The sequence below is a fragment of the Condylura cristata genome, unplaced genomic scaffold, assembly GCF_000260355.1.
Source record: "Condylura cristata isolate star-nosed mole 26May11 unplaced genomic scaffold, ConCri1.0 scaffold00009, whole genome shotgun sequence".
NCBI classification, from domain to species: Eukaryota; Metazoa; Chordata; class Mammalia; order Eulipotyphla; family Talpidae; genus Condylura; species Condylura cristata.
The window spans coordinates 36359560-36374638 of NW_004567110.1; the positions used below are offsets into that span (position 1 = coordinate 36359560).

Sequence of the window (15079 nt, forward strand, 5' to 3'; positions counted from 1 at the left end):
CTCTGGCCTGTACCTCAGTTCTGTATGCATAGATAAATCTTTAAAAAAAATTATCATTCTGTAATATGAGTATTACTTTGCCTTAAGAAGAAATGGCAATAAATAGAATGTGGTAACTCGCCCAAGTTTAACAAGTCAACATATACACAGCTAGGTCTGAAACTCATGTCTTCTGACTCCAAATCATGCCCTTTGTGAACTGTACCATACTCTTATTTCCAAATACTTAAACTGTAATATCACTCTCCAGAAGGTAATTTAAATTTGCATAATGAAACAAACATTGCTTCTTGCTAATGTTTTCCCCGTAGTTATGAATATATACTGTGCTCTATTATCAGTGATCTGAAACAACTGCAACTTAACTTAGAGATTTTCAGCAACTCTAGTAGCTTCTCTTCTGTTAATTTATACAAGGTCGAAGTGGTCCCAGGATTGAACAATGCTCTTTTTGAGTTTAATATGTATATGTATTTTCTACACTATATAACAAAGTACTTCTGATATTTATTTTACTCTATTAACAGAACTGTTGGGAACCAGCTGGGATGAGTCTCCCCAACCACCCCAGGAGCTTAAGCACAGATCATAATAGGAAGAAAACATTCTGCCACCTGTGTGAGTTGCTTAATCTTTGGGCAGCTGATTAATATCCGCCCTGATTGCAGTAACGCATGTGAGGGAGACTTCCTTGGGCCCCCAGGCCAACAACCTGTATATAAAAGGGAGGCTGGAGAGAAAAATAAAGACGTTTTTGCAGCAACCATCTACGTGAACTGCTTCTTCAACCTCGATGTCCCCCGCTCAGACTCGTATCCCTGGCCTTGCAGGCGCGGCACAGAACTTTCTTCCATTACTAGAGATTATAAACTACTCAGCACTGGTCCTAATGCTATTGAAAAGGGTTGAATTAAAATGGCTAATACCTCAGAAACTGAAAACACTCTCTGGAAGGAGTCAACAGAATTTTAAGTATATATTTTCTTTTACTTTAAATATTTGTTTGGCTTTTAATAACATATAATGTCCTTAATTTAGAGTCATATTAGATATTTTTAAAGAAAATGCCTTTAAGTGAATTACTGCATGATGCTTTGTGTAATACAGATAAAAGCTAGTTACTCAAGCCTATTATTTATTAAATCTCTTCAGGCTCCCTGAAACCACGAATGGACATTTAATTAGTCTTGGAAAAATTACCTCTGGGTGAATGTATCAAATTGCAAAAAGATGGAATTTTGTGTAAAGTTTTGCAAACTAAAACTAAGGGTTACAAATTCCCAATTATATTTCTAAATGCAGAAGAAATAGAATAACAATATGAAGTGGATCCATGTGAGTTATTAAATTGTCTCTTAACTTCAGCCACAATTGGAGCTGAGTCTCTGCAAACCACATTTCTGTAGGGGCAGTTGGCTCGTTGCAAGGCTTGGCCAATAAAGACCAGACAGAGGACTGTATGTCTGGAGCAGGAGAGGACTTGATCCTTTCTGTTTCCTTCCTTTTTGTTTTGGCTTTCTTTTTCTTAAATCAATATTGCTCCAGCCTTGTTTCTTCAACCTGTCAGCAACAATCCATTGCAGGGGCAGCAACTGAATCCAGTTTTAAGTCTTTAAGAAGAGTCTTTTTCAAAACAGTCTCTTCTCTTTCCCTAAAAGACCCCAGCACCAGTGGTATCCCCAACCTAGAGGTCTGGGTTCCAGCTGCAAAGGCTTCCACTCCAGGCTGAGAAGCAGTAGTAGCCATAGTTGAGCAGAACCTCCTCACAGTTACAGCTAAGCCCCTTTTTTTGATGGGAAGCTTGGATAGTTCTCACCTCATCCTGTTTCTCCAGTCCTCATAGTGGTAGCAGCTTCCTGTAATTGCTGTAAAACTCCATTATGCCATAGGGTTTTCTTTTTGATTTTTCATTACTATTTTATATAATATACATGTTAAATATAATTTTGTGATTTCTATTTTTCCTAACGCAAAACAAAGCAGTCTGGGAGTTCAAGGAAATAGCTGAGTATGTGCTCTCTGAAGGTAAATATGTTCAGCTGGAACTAGAATTTCTGGAACCAGAAGGGGAAACAATCTCAGAAAATCATCTGAAGTAGGAGTTACTTTTATGCTCATTTCATAGATAAGATAGTTGGTTTTGTGGTATTAAATCACTTGTCCAAGTTTGCCCCACTCATTTAAAAGAGAAAAGGTTAACAATAAATACAAGAAGAGTGTAACTCACCAGAAATTACTGTGGATAAAACTGTTAGCACTGACGCTGTAAGCTATTCACCTTGTCTAGGCTCCTCATTCTGTTTTCCTTTATTGGGGCTCTATGTTCACAGTCTGTTTTCCGTTATTGGGGTTCTATGTTCACAGGGGACTCCTGGTTACACCCACCAGTAGCAGATGCTTATATCTTTCTTAGCCAAATGCAAAAAAAAAAAAAGAATATAAACTAGTAAGAGCACAGACTGCTCAGACAGTCTGCTAGCAATAAAACCATACTTATTTTTTGACACTGATACACCAGATTTTATATAAGCAAAAGAGATTCTTTGCAAATTGTACTGAGGTAGCTTTTTTGTGTATGGACAAACACCTGAAAGCTTCATACTCCGTGTAATGCTAGCAAAAACAGGGAAGGCTTTCTGTCGTTTGGGCAGATGGGTAAAGAGAGTCCTGGAGCCCTCAATGGTGGCTTTAATGCTCTTTCTAGGCCAATTGTTATAGGGCAAGCCCACAGGCGAGCAAGCAGAGGAGGGGGTCAGGCCTCTCAGCACCCCCCTCCCCCCGGCGCAAATCTTTAACTCTTCTGGTCTCTCTGGCGTCATCATGTGGTCCTGTCACGCCTCACACTTGTGCCTGTCCAGGTGTCCAGGTGTGCACAATCAGGCATGCGTGCCTTGGGTCCATGCTCCCAAACTCCTTCTGCATTCAAGACTGCAGGTGATAGTCATGATAACCACAGGCAAGGAGCATAAAATCCTGCGTAATTCACTTACCCTACACTCTATAATTAGCTAACTAGTAAAGACTTTGGTAGGCAAGGAAAGATTCTCTTTCTTTTTCTCATCTATCTGTTTTTCTGGAGGATCTAGTTATCTAGCTGGCTGTCATCTACCTAATGAGTTACTGAGCTATATTTTATAGCTAGAAAATGCTGATTTTGGTTTTTTACTTGCTTTCAAATGCTCACTTACTTTGACAGATAGGAGAACTGATAACCTGACTACTTGCCCAGATTTATAAGGTGAGTTCCCAGAATTTAGATACTCTGCCATCTAGAACAAACTCCATTTTAGGTAGAAATTATTTAAATGCAGAAAAAAAGTCACATGATGAAAATATTTAAGAATTTAATGCTAAAACACTTTGATATGGACAGATTTAAGGACAATATATATTAATTGAAAACTTTCTTTACAGCAACTGAGGCTAATGTTCTACATTCTGAAAAAAGAAACTATCAGAAAATGTGTTTAAACTGTCAAAGACTAAAATTTTCCAATAGTATTTAGACAATGCTACCTTGTCTTATGAGTAAATACAATTATTCTGATGCTGTCAGATCTTCATGTCATTTTTAGGACAAATTATAAACTATCTGATATTTAAAATAAAACACATTTTGTAGAAATTATTAAAATAATTTGAGAAAAATCATCCTTAAAGATTTACATTTGGTCATAAAGTGATTACTAATGAAATAACTTGCTTAACTCAGTCATCTGAAAATAGTGGTAATAGAAGTATGTTGATAATTTCCATGTAGGTACAGATTTTCCTTATAAACCCATTGACTGATAATGTTCTACCTCAGGTTTGCATAATTACTGCATTAGTTATGGAATCTAAATTGATATGTAGCTTACAACTGCAGTTTTTCCACTAATTAATTATGTGACCTTGTGAAAACGAAAATCTTCTAAAGAGAAGGATAAATTAATAATACAAATCAAGTAGCTACTATGTGTGAAGCTTAGAGATAGTGCCCAGGATGCAACAATATGCAAAACAGAGTATCTTTCCTGACCACATGGAGGGAGGAAGGCGGTAGGAAACCTATAGTCATCACAGAAAGAAATACAGCAATACAATATATATAAAGAACTATGAAAGAAAGGGACGTTGCTGAGAGAAACAGAGGAACTAATTTAGCTTGAAAGTATCATTCATGCCGAGATCTGAAGGATCAAGTCAAGTTAACTAGATTGTGGAAAGAAGTAGGAACAGGAGAAATGACTTCAAAAAAGAAAGGTTCTGAGAGGCGAGAAGTAACCTGGTATTCTGTGGAACCAAACAAGACCCGGTAACTGGAGCCAAGAGAAGAGACCCTGACAAGGGATCATGAAGTTTCTTTCCTATTTACCATGCTTATTAGAAACTATTTTCCAGCTATGCATTTTTATACTTGGAATTTTTCTTTTTGTTTGACTATAACTAATAATTTAAGGCTTATAAGACATCTACTTTTTATTTTTGGCACAATGAATGATCTATGTACAATTTGTATTTGTCTTGCATATCTTTGAGATGATGGATTTCAGTCACCAATTTTTAATTAAATAACACAAATCTCCCAATGTCATAAACCAAATTTCAGTTACCACAAGCTATTAACTGGAATTTTTTAAAGTTCAAACTTTGCTGCTAGTGTCTTAGTCCACAAATGACTTAGTAAATAACAGATGTGCATTGTGACTACTGACTAAAAACATCTTTTTCAAAGTTTGTGAGTGATTTGACACTGTGCATCTGTTAGTCACTTTATATAGTAAATAACAAACACGACAGCAAATATGTAGTTGTATTATCTTCCAGTGAGAAAACCATGGATAATTAAAATGGATACTCAAAAGAGGGAATTGCTATTGCAAAGAATTGAAGAATACAATTTGAAGTTAAATTAAAATTAAAATGTAAATGAATTATAGGCTGGCTGACTATCAGGATGCTAGCTAGCATTCTTCTATTCAGAAACTGTAGATAAGGAGCTAGAGCAACTTGGTAAAATCAAACTTATTAACATAATTGAAGAGAGAGGTTGTAATGCGATAAAAGGGGATGAAGTTGTAGCAGAAGTGATACATGCAAAAGAACGGTACATTGAAGGAACTCTTGGAGATAGTTTATGACACTGATAAAATGTCAAGGCAGATCAAAGTTTAGAAAGGAGAATACAAATTCACGAAGGCATAAAAAAGATGGTATATTCCATATTGTAAGTTACAGAGAACATAAGCACTGTTTAGGTTACTTTTGATAATTTTTTTTTTTTTACAATTTTAAGAGCTTATTTGGGCAAAACTGTATTGGAATCAGGAAAGAAATAAAACACATCAATTCTTAGTTCTAAATACATGTTCATTATAATTTATTTCCTTTTATATTTATAATTGACATCAAGACAAAATTTTTGACAGTATTTTTTAAAGGTCATGAAAAATTATTACTTTTTCCCATTGATTTTTAACATCACTGTGTATTGTTTCCATTTTGGTTCCATACTACCAGGCAAAGCAAGACCTATCCATGATTTTTACTAAACTTTTATGTCTTATGTAAGCTGATTTATTTTAGGAGATTAAATTTATTTTATGAGTTTATAACTTTTTGTCTCAAGAAATTCTAAATCAACAACAGACCTGGGGAATAATATTGGTTAATTAATTATTTAGAATATTATTCAAATACTGGAAACCCCTTTTAAACTTAAGCACGGTCAAAATCCTGGAAGTTTAAGACTAGTATATTTCATCAGTAAGTACAATGAAATAGGAAAAACCTTGCTTTTACTTCATAAAGATATTAAAGACATCAGTCCATACTTGTGAATTGTGAATACTTGTGAATAAAATATGCAAAGTAGTTAAAAGACAATTTGCACTGATGGAAAACAGGATGAAAAATTTACCTACCGGTTGTAGAAATCATCTCTGTAGTAATCATAGTCAAAGACATAACCACTAAGGAGGGAAACAAAAAATTAGTTAACATTTGCTTTATTCACATTAATTTTATTTTTGATTTTTTGCATTTATTTTAATATCATTTCTGATGTTATATAAATAACTTTCTGCTCATTTTTAGATAATAATTTTTCAACATATAATGTATCGAGGGGTTTATGAAATAATGTCCATTTGGATGTAATACCACATCAAACTGTTGTTACATGTTGAACATGTAGGAACTATTAGTGGTTTGTGTGGTTTGGATTGGGAGAGCAGGTAACAATATAATTTTCTCCAAATACTTGTAATTAAACATGAATGCAGACTATTCCTCCCCCCCCCAAAAGTATATAATAAAGTTATTTTCTTTTTCTAAGATTTATGCAGTAAGGCCAAACAATGAACCAGAGGTTTATAAATAATACAAATGAAAGGTTTAATGACCTATTCACTGTGAGAATGATAAATAGAAATGTAATTTGCTCTGAAATTCTGCATATTTCTTTATTCTAAGAACTTGTGATTCAATACTTTACATAGAAAAAAACCCAAGAAAACACTGGCAAAATCCTAACCAAAAGCAACAATAAAAGTATTGAAAAGTTGAAAGTATTTAAGTAAGAATTAATACATGCACTTCAGTGATAAGATTATTATGACTAAGCTCCTTTAAGGAACATATAATTAAATTACTTCTATATATTTCTATAAATGTTGGCATTTACAAAGCCCTTTATATACATTATTTTCTTTTCATTTTAGTCCTTAACAGTCTCTTTTGGACACAGTAATAGGAAGAAAATAAGATGTAAAAAGGAACAAAATAACTTAAAGAAAAATATCTCCAGAGTTGATTTGAATCTAAATTCTGGAGATTTTTTTTTCATGACATAGTACAACCCTCTCCAACCTGTAAAAAATTTAATTCCATAGTGAGTGGAGTAGCTGTATCACAAAGGTTTAACTATTCTTAATATTTACTTCTTAATTTTTTATTATCATAAATTATATATATATAATAAAATTGTTCTAACCATTTTTAAATATACAATTCACTTGGTTTAAACAGTGTTGTGCAAATGCTACCATTATCCATCTAGAATTTTTCATTATTCCAAATAGAAACTCAGTACCTATTAATAATTCCCCATTCCTTATTTTCTTTTCAGTCCCTGGTAATCTCTATTCTACATTCTGTCTCTTTGAATTTATCTATTCTAGATCTCTCATGTACATGGAATCATGTTATTTGTCACCTTTGTTTGCCTTATTTCACTTGTAACACCTTCAAGGTTTACCCATATTGTAACACATATCAGAATTTCATTCCATTTCATGATTGTGGAATAACAAAGGCTACGATGACACCTGATTTAAACCCTTTTGTACGGAAGTTTCAAGTTTTAAAGTCATACTAGTATTCATATTTGTCATCGGTATCTATCATTGTATCTTTTGTTTCATTATTTTTAAGAAATGTACATAGGCCCCTGAGAACTTTCCTCTCCCTGGTGTGACCAAGGAGCCTTAATATTCCCTCCACCTTGACTAAACTCTAGATTTCTTTCTGACTATAGGTTTCTGTCCTCTCTTTTCTTAAAGCTATAGACACTTTGTAGTTGTAAATTCTTTCTTTGCCCCCTACAGGTGCTATCCCAGTCTCTTGCCAGTTTTATAAACCAGGAATATCTTTCTCAAGGATCTGAGAATTATCTTTGAAATGCAATCATGAAGATAGATAATGCCTCCGTGTTCCTGTCTCTAGGAGGACAGGAGCCTAACTGGTGAGTGCCCACTAGTTCACCCCACCTCTTAAAAGCTCCCATGCCTCTTTGCTTCAGGAGATGCGCTTAACCTCTCCTTAGTTCAAGTCTTGAATAAGGTCTTCCTTGCCTGTTTAATTTTTTATCTATTTATACATATTTTACATCATTCTTCCTCCTTGTCTGTTTCACTTGTCTGATACAACTTGTGTTTAACTGTGCTGGAGACAGAACATAAGCTAATAAAGAAAAAGTTTAAACAGGCACTACTCACAATGAAAAGAATGGGATAGACAAAATTAGAGGGGGGGAACTATTTAAAAAAATTAGTCCTCTGGCCTCTTGGAGGAGGTAATTTTAGAAGTTTGAAGGATGAGAAAGATTCTACCAAGAGCCAGGGGAGAAAAGGAGCAGATGAGGAACAGAAAGCACAGAGGCACAGACAAAAAAATCTTGGATAGGCTCAGTGAAACAAGAAGATTAAGATTGCTGCCATCTCTTAGGCGAGAATTAAGTGTCATAGCCATACTGCAGCAGAGAATGTGGGGAGGTGTAGAAGCTTGTGCTGTCCATAGGAGATGGGGTTTGAGGCTGAATATCTGCGTTTTTTGCTTGCTACTTACTTGATACGACAGTTGCATTAGTTGGGTAAAGATGCCTAGCAAAGTGACACAGGTAACACATAACAAAGTAACACAGAAATACATTTTACAACTCTGGAGACTAGGAGTCCAGATCAAGAACAGGTTTGTTTTTCTCTGAGGCTACTTTAATTTGCAGAGATTATCTTGTTGCTGTGGCCTCACAGGCCTGTCTTTTTCTCTGTGACTCATCCCGCACTACTCTTCTAGTAAAGATACGGTTGTACTAGAGGAGAACCCACCCAGGGATCCCATTTTAATTTAATTATCTCCTTAAAGGCCTTTTCTTCAAACAGTCACAGTCTAAGGTATTGGCAATTAGAGTCTCAACTATAAATTTGGAAGGGGAGCACAATATATAACAACATTGAACAATCTAATCTTTCTCCACTTCATCTACAAAATGGGATAATACATTCTCTAGCATATGGTAACCACTCATTCATGCATTCAATGAATGTTTTGTTTTTTAAATCAATTTTTAGAGATAAACAGGTTATCTGGTTTTTCCAGTTGTGTCATGTTTCTTTGAACACTTGTTCATTTTAATAAACTAATCATCTTAATACTTTGGTATACATAATTTTATTTTTCCTCAGATGTTAAAGAGAGGATTTTAAAGTTATGTGAACACTGTGATGAGACTACTTAAAGGTGTATACATTTAGCTTAATTTTCCTATATATCATCTCTGTAACCCCCTCAGGTTTTAAGCATTATTTAGACCTGTTTCCCAGTTTCAATTCTCCTAAAATTGTCAGAAACTTAATGGTGAGCTAAATGTGTTACATACACATGTGGAGTCTCAATGATCAACTCCCGAAATATATATTAATAATAACAAAATACTATCAAGAAATTACTAATTCTAATAGCTAAATCTGAATATTTTATTAAGTATCAGACACAGTGCTAAACATTTTAGAGTCTAAATAGATATTGTTTAAGGCAGCATTTTTAAAATATTACAACAATGCTGGTTTATTACAATGCTGCTTATATTGGTTTCTTGTGTACATCATTATGAATCAGTATCATATACATTATGCTCACTATTAATAGTCTAATTCCATGCAATTGATCTATTTGACCTGATTTATTCACCCTCCCTCCTTTCCCTCTGATAGTCATTAATTTTGTTTTATAATTTTATAAATTTTATTATTTTGTTTTATTTTTGTCTTAATTCATCTGATTGTTTTGTCTCTCTATGCACCACATGATTCAACTACTGTGGTGCTTGGACTGTAATTTTCACACAATGGCAACTAGTATTTTCAGATGTCAATGAAATTGACAGTTATGATGTCACAAAATTGTTTCCAAAATGATTTTTTCTGAGACTCTTATAATCTCAGATAGAGGAGTTTAATTGTAAGAAAAATATATGGCAATTGGACTAAATAAATATGTTATTAATATAATTGACAATGATGATTCCACTCATATAGCTTATATATTTAGAAAATATTTCAGTAAGTTAACAGTCTTTTGGAAATAAAAGTCCTTTAAAAACTCATGAGAAATAAAGAAATCAGTTTATTTTTCTCAATTGCTGCTTAAATGGTCTTGCCCAACTTGCTTACTTTTTGTTCAGTCCTGACTGCTAAAACCTATTAGTAAGAACCAGTTATGGCTAAGTATCCCGAAGGGGTTGATCTCCAAGTCCCACAGACTGCTATCCTGGACTCAATTTTACTTGTAAAAGCTAAAAATGAAATGAAATGCACAAACAGACTTGTCTTGGTAATCATAAGCCTACTTCTGTCTTAATGGTTTGGGCTTTTAGCAGAAATGCCACAGTTAGAGTTGAGTTAGGTCTTATACTGTAAAATAGAGCTGAATTTCCAAGAAAGAGGAAGACGTTCAAGGAAATGAAAATAGATAAGCACAGGGCAAATCTGATTCATTCTACTTTCTGCTGCCTTCCTGAACTGTTTTTATGTAGTCCTTTTATTTTTCTCTCGCAGATTGTCTCTTTCATAAAAATCCCTTCGTTTCCTTTTTGTGTCAGCACTCACTGCAAGGCAATTGTTCAAAAACGGCATTTCCAGGAGTGTTAGTCAGGTTTTGTTCTGTCTATGCTAGAATTTTATTGCTAGAAAAGCTTGTCTTTCATGTTAAAAAAATATCTTCTGCCCTCATCCTATACCATGATTAAATGCTGTGTTGTTTCTAAACTAATTTGCTTTGGCTTTTAAGGGAAAGTTTACCGTGCTTTTTTTTTTTTTTTTTGCAGTAGTTTTATAGGACTACTTTATTCTCTGTTCTTTGAAAACAATAATAAATGTTTGGTCACTCTCCAGAAGCAAAATAAATCCAAGAATATTATGACATACCATTTAGGGAGATGATCAATGATAATGGGTCAACTTTCTGGGAAGTAAAACAGTAGTCTTGAATATTTAACAGAAATGAGTACTTCATATATTAATTTTAAAATCTAGTACATTTTTATGCCCTTTATTCTACTTTTCAGTGTAACTTTATTATATTTGTTCAGATTCCCTCACAATTTAATGTGAAGTAGGAAATGGTAAAATAATTGTCTAGATTTGCTCATTCACATTCTTTCATTACTGAATATTAAATTAGACTTTTGCATTTATAGAAAAAGAAATCACAACCCACTGGGCTTTGCAATAAATGAGATCCATTTTATCTAATCCTTTTGAAATCATAGAAACAGTTTTATATAAATAGATTAGTATGCAAAAGTATTTTTTATTTTCCATCACAGTACTTCATTATAACAATCTTCCAGGTCCTCCCTGGTGGCGTAAGGGGTTAAAGCACAGCACTATGAAGCTGTCTGCAACCACTGTGGCCCAAGTTCAATCTTTGGCCAGGGAGGTGACCACATGGTGTGGCAGACCTCTTCTTACTTGTCTGCTGCTCCCCTCAGCAGTGTATTTCAATACATCTGCCTGTTCTGCTCCCCACTCTGTTGCTGGTGAATCATCTCACTCCCTGCATGTCTGGCCTGTACCCCAGGTCTGTGTGCATAAATAAATAAAATCTTTATAAAAACATTCTGAAGAATATTAACCAACTTGCACAAGGAGGGAGCATATTCATAGTTTGTTGACTGACATCCTGCCAATAATAACTACTACTGAACCTTCTCAGTTACTGTATCTAGTTCTTTAAATTAAATTGAATAATCAATTATTGCCTATTTATTTTAAGTTAGGCAAAGTATTGAAAGTTGTTGATATTATCAGCAGAAAATGACTTCTAGCCTCAAGCAATGTTAATCTGTAAGGGATCAAACAAATACATATACAAGAATTATTAAAGACAGAATTCACTTGATGCCAAAGTAGAAATAAAAATTGCTGGCTATTGTAGGCAGAAGAAAGAGGATATTATTGGTGATTCATAGGGATCAAACTTCACAAAAGAGATGGCACTTGAATCCTTATAAAAATATGACTTGACCAGTGAATGTTCAAAAGCAGTCTTTCTAGATGGCCAAGCACTATATATAGGGGAAAATTATGGAACAAGTATGGTGAACAGTGCTCTAAAAAGATTATGCTTTCTCTTTAGCGTAGCTATTCTTCAGAATATTTATAAAGTCTGAATTTCCAGAGCATAGTTCTTCATGGTTAAGTTTGTAGTGAAATCAGAAATATCCTCAGATGTACCTACACAATCCAATTTCTAACTTACCGTAAAATTTGGTGTTGGTTTCCTATTGTGAAAAATACTTAAAGTTGAATAGATTTTATAAACTTTGCCAGGCTAATTATCTGGAGAAATACCTATCCATTTTCACTTTAGGAACTAAGTTTTTTTTTTTTTTTTTTTTTTTGGGTGTGTGTGTGACACATACATACAAATTGAAAAGCAATAAAATAAGCTAGTTTATATTTCACTGACAAAATATTCAATTTAGCACCAAGGACCTTTGGAACAGGGGATAAAGCTGGAAGGAATTTAGGATATTGTGGTACATCTCTTTGTGTACTGCTTAATTGTGGACTAGAACCTGACAGCTTAGAAAAATAGAATGACTGAGAAATTCAATAGATTGAACAACCTAGCCATTTATGAATTCTGGTCTCTTGCTGTGAGGTGAATCAAACTTAATGTCTCACACATTTAAAGGATGATGACTTTAATTGAAGGGTGTGAAGAATGAATTCTGGGAACAGGAGAGAAAGAGGAGGGGTAAAACACTTTTTCCCTTTTCTGCCTGAGTTAACACGTGGATTCTGATTTTGAAAGTATCACGTTGAGTGAGTGATGCTTGATGCTGTTGGTAAGGATATTTGCATAGACAATTAACGAATTGTGTTATTTTTGCTTTTGTCATCTGATGTAGAAACTTGAAAAATGATTTTTTTTCCCATTCAGGATGACTTAATAAAGTTACAGTGAAAATGCACATTTATTTTTCACAAACATCATCACCTACCAGGTAAGAAAGCTATAAATGTGAAAACAGGAGAAAAAGTTCCAACGATTCTGGATGCCTGGCTTAGACATAATTCTTCTAACCTGGCCCAATAAAAAGTCTCCAGATGTATTCCTGCTCCCAAGTGCTTTCACATTTCCTAATATATATGCTACTAAAGACGTGGAGACATTCTTTATACAATTTATATAAAAAATTACAAACAACAATTACTCCTCATGCCCTAGACCATGGTGTTTAGATCCTACAGAATTCAGTACTTTCCAAAATGCAGGTGCTTCTTTCCACACTCTTTAAAAATTAATTTAATCACTATTTAAATCCTTCAGCACCCATCCACAACATGGCGAAGAAAAGCTCCTTGCTCTCAGAGAGAGTAGCTTTTTTTCACTACACAATCTTTCCCATTAGCTCGGCTGGTTGTGCAACAGAAATGTTCTGATAATGGGGCTCTGCTCAGACATTCCTCCTATCCACATATGTTGTATCTTCTTTTTGATGAGTATGCATCCATTCTTTTTCTTTTTTTAAGGATTTATCTATTTATGCATACAGAACTAGGATACGGACACAGTGAGAGGATTCACCAGAGATAGAGATGGGAGTAGAACAAGCCAATTGATGAAGTACACTGTTGAGGGGAGCAGAGGCTGGGCAGAGAGGTCTGCTGAGCAATGTGAGTGGTTACTTCCAGGGCCAGAGATAGAACTCTCACTGAGGTGGCTGTAGCTAGCTTTCAGTGCTGTACTCTAACCTGTTGTGCCACCAGGAGGGCCTGTATCCATTCTTAAAAGCCTAACTGAAGCTCCACACCTCTGCCAACTAGAATGTTGCGTTGGATTAAATTCCATGTACTGTATTATTCTTTAATTATAGACTTTTGTATTTACATTTGACTCATCCTTGCCAGCTCTCTGCCTTTGTCACTTAGCTAATCTATGCAGATTTATTTCTGCTAGCCTTTCCAGTCACAAACCAGTCTCTCTAACCCATTAATCATTCCCAACCTCCCCCTTTTAATTTAATCTAATTTGTCTGAATTTCTTGACACTGACATTTTCAGAGTAAAATATTCCAGTAGGAATTCATGTCAAAATCCTGTAGAATATTATTCATCTCTTTGCTTTAATTGAATTTATTTGTAAATGTGCAAATCTTATTTTTATTGCTTCTTAGGTGCACTACTATCCAAACAAATTATTTATAATTGACTGTGAGTCTGTCTCACTAGATTGTGGGCTCTGAAAAGACGGTGTTTGTAGTAACACAAATTATTATTATTATTTGGTTAGATTTTTGAAAACTTTATGCTATAATATCCATTTTATTTATTGTATATATTTACTATTGTTTCTTTTCAGATACAAGCAAAATAATTCTATTAGATTTTCTCAACACCTGACTAGCAATATTAGCATGTTTAGATTACTAAAATTGCCATGTTGGGCTAGACTTTTCTACCAATAAATTTCAGTTTATTCTCTTTCATCTCTAAGTCTACTTTTTTCAGCTTCTGCTTTGGATCCTGTAAATTTGTTCCTTTGACAATTGGCACTATGTTAGGGTATGCTGCTAGAGGAAAACATAAAGGCATGAGAGTGGAAAGGGTTTCTTTTTCTCATTGCTCTATGCTTCTTTTCTCTCTGATACCTATGTCAGGCATGTGGCAGACATGCTGGTACCCCAATAAGAGGGCACCTATTTACTTCCCTAAGACCCTAAAGAATTTCTCTACCATCTAATTGGCGGTGGCCATACCCTCTCCAATAAGAGTTTTTAAAAAATAGTTTTAATTGAGTTATTATTGGTTTACATAATTTCCATTATAGAAGTGTAGATTAGTCTTCCCCCTGCCCCCCACCCCCATTCAGGCATCACTGCTATCAAAGAACCCGTTAACCACCACCATTCACCCTTGCTATTCCTCCTCCTCTCCTTTATCTCTCCCCTCTTCTTCCTCTTCCTCTGGTTGCTTCTATTCCGAGTCAGCTTTCAAGGGTTAGTTTTTTAGTTTGGATTTATCTGACTCTTTGTTTTACTTTTCTGTATTTCACAAATAAGATTTCAGTCTCAGCCTCAGAGGGAGAGGGATTAAATTTGTTCCTTCCTTGGATGCTCTTCCTCAGGCAGAGACATAGAAGCTGTTCACTACATTTTCTGGCCCAGTATTTCTTGCAGTCTTTTTATCCTTTTAAAGTAGTGAGCCATATTTCACTAGCTAGTGATTCATCACATTAAATTTTCCTAGTAGTTAATGCAGACTCTTTATCCTTGTTAAACAGTTAAATCTATTTTACTAGTTAATAATTT

The 15079-nt window shown here is 34.5% G+C and overlaps 1 protein-coding gene across 12 annotated transcripts in view; it reads right to left on the bottom strand.

The window, feature by feature from the left end:
- RALYL (RALY RNA binding protein-like) overlaps positions 1-15079 on the bottom strand; it is a 580783-nt gene that overhangs the window by 63464 nt on the left and 502240 nt on the right. For all 12 annotated transcript variants that reach the window (XM_012722964.1, XM_004679761.1, XM_012722961.1 and 9 more), the window contains one exon: positions 5907-5954. In XM_012722964.1, coding sequence (XP_012578418.1) covers positions 5907-5954 — 48 coding nt within the window. The remainder of the gene's footprint in view (positions 1-5906; positions 5955-15079) is intronic.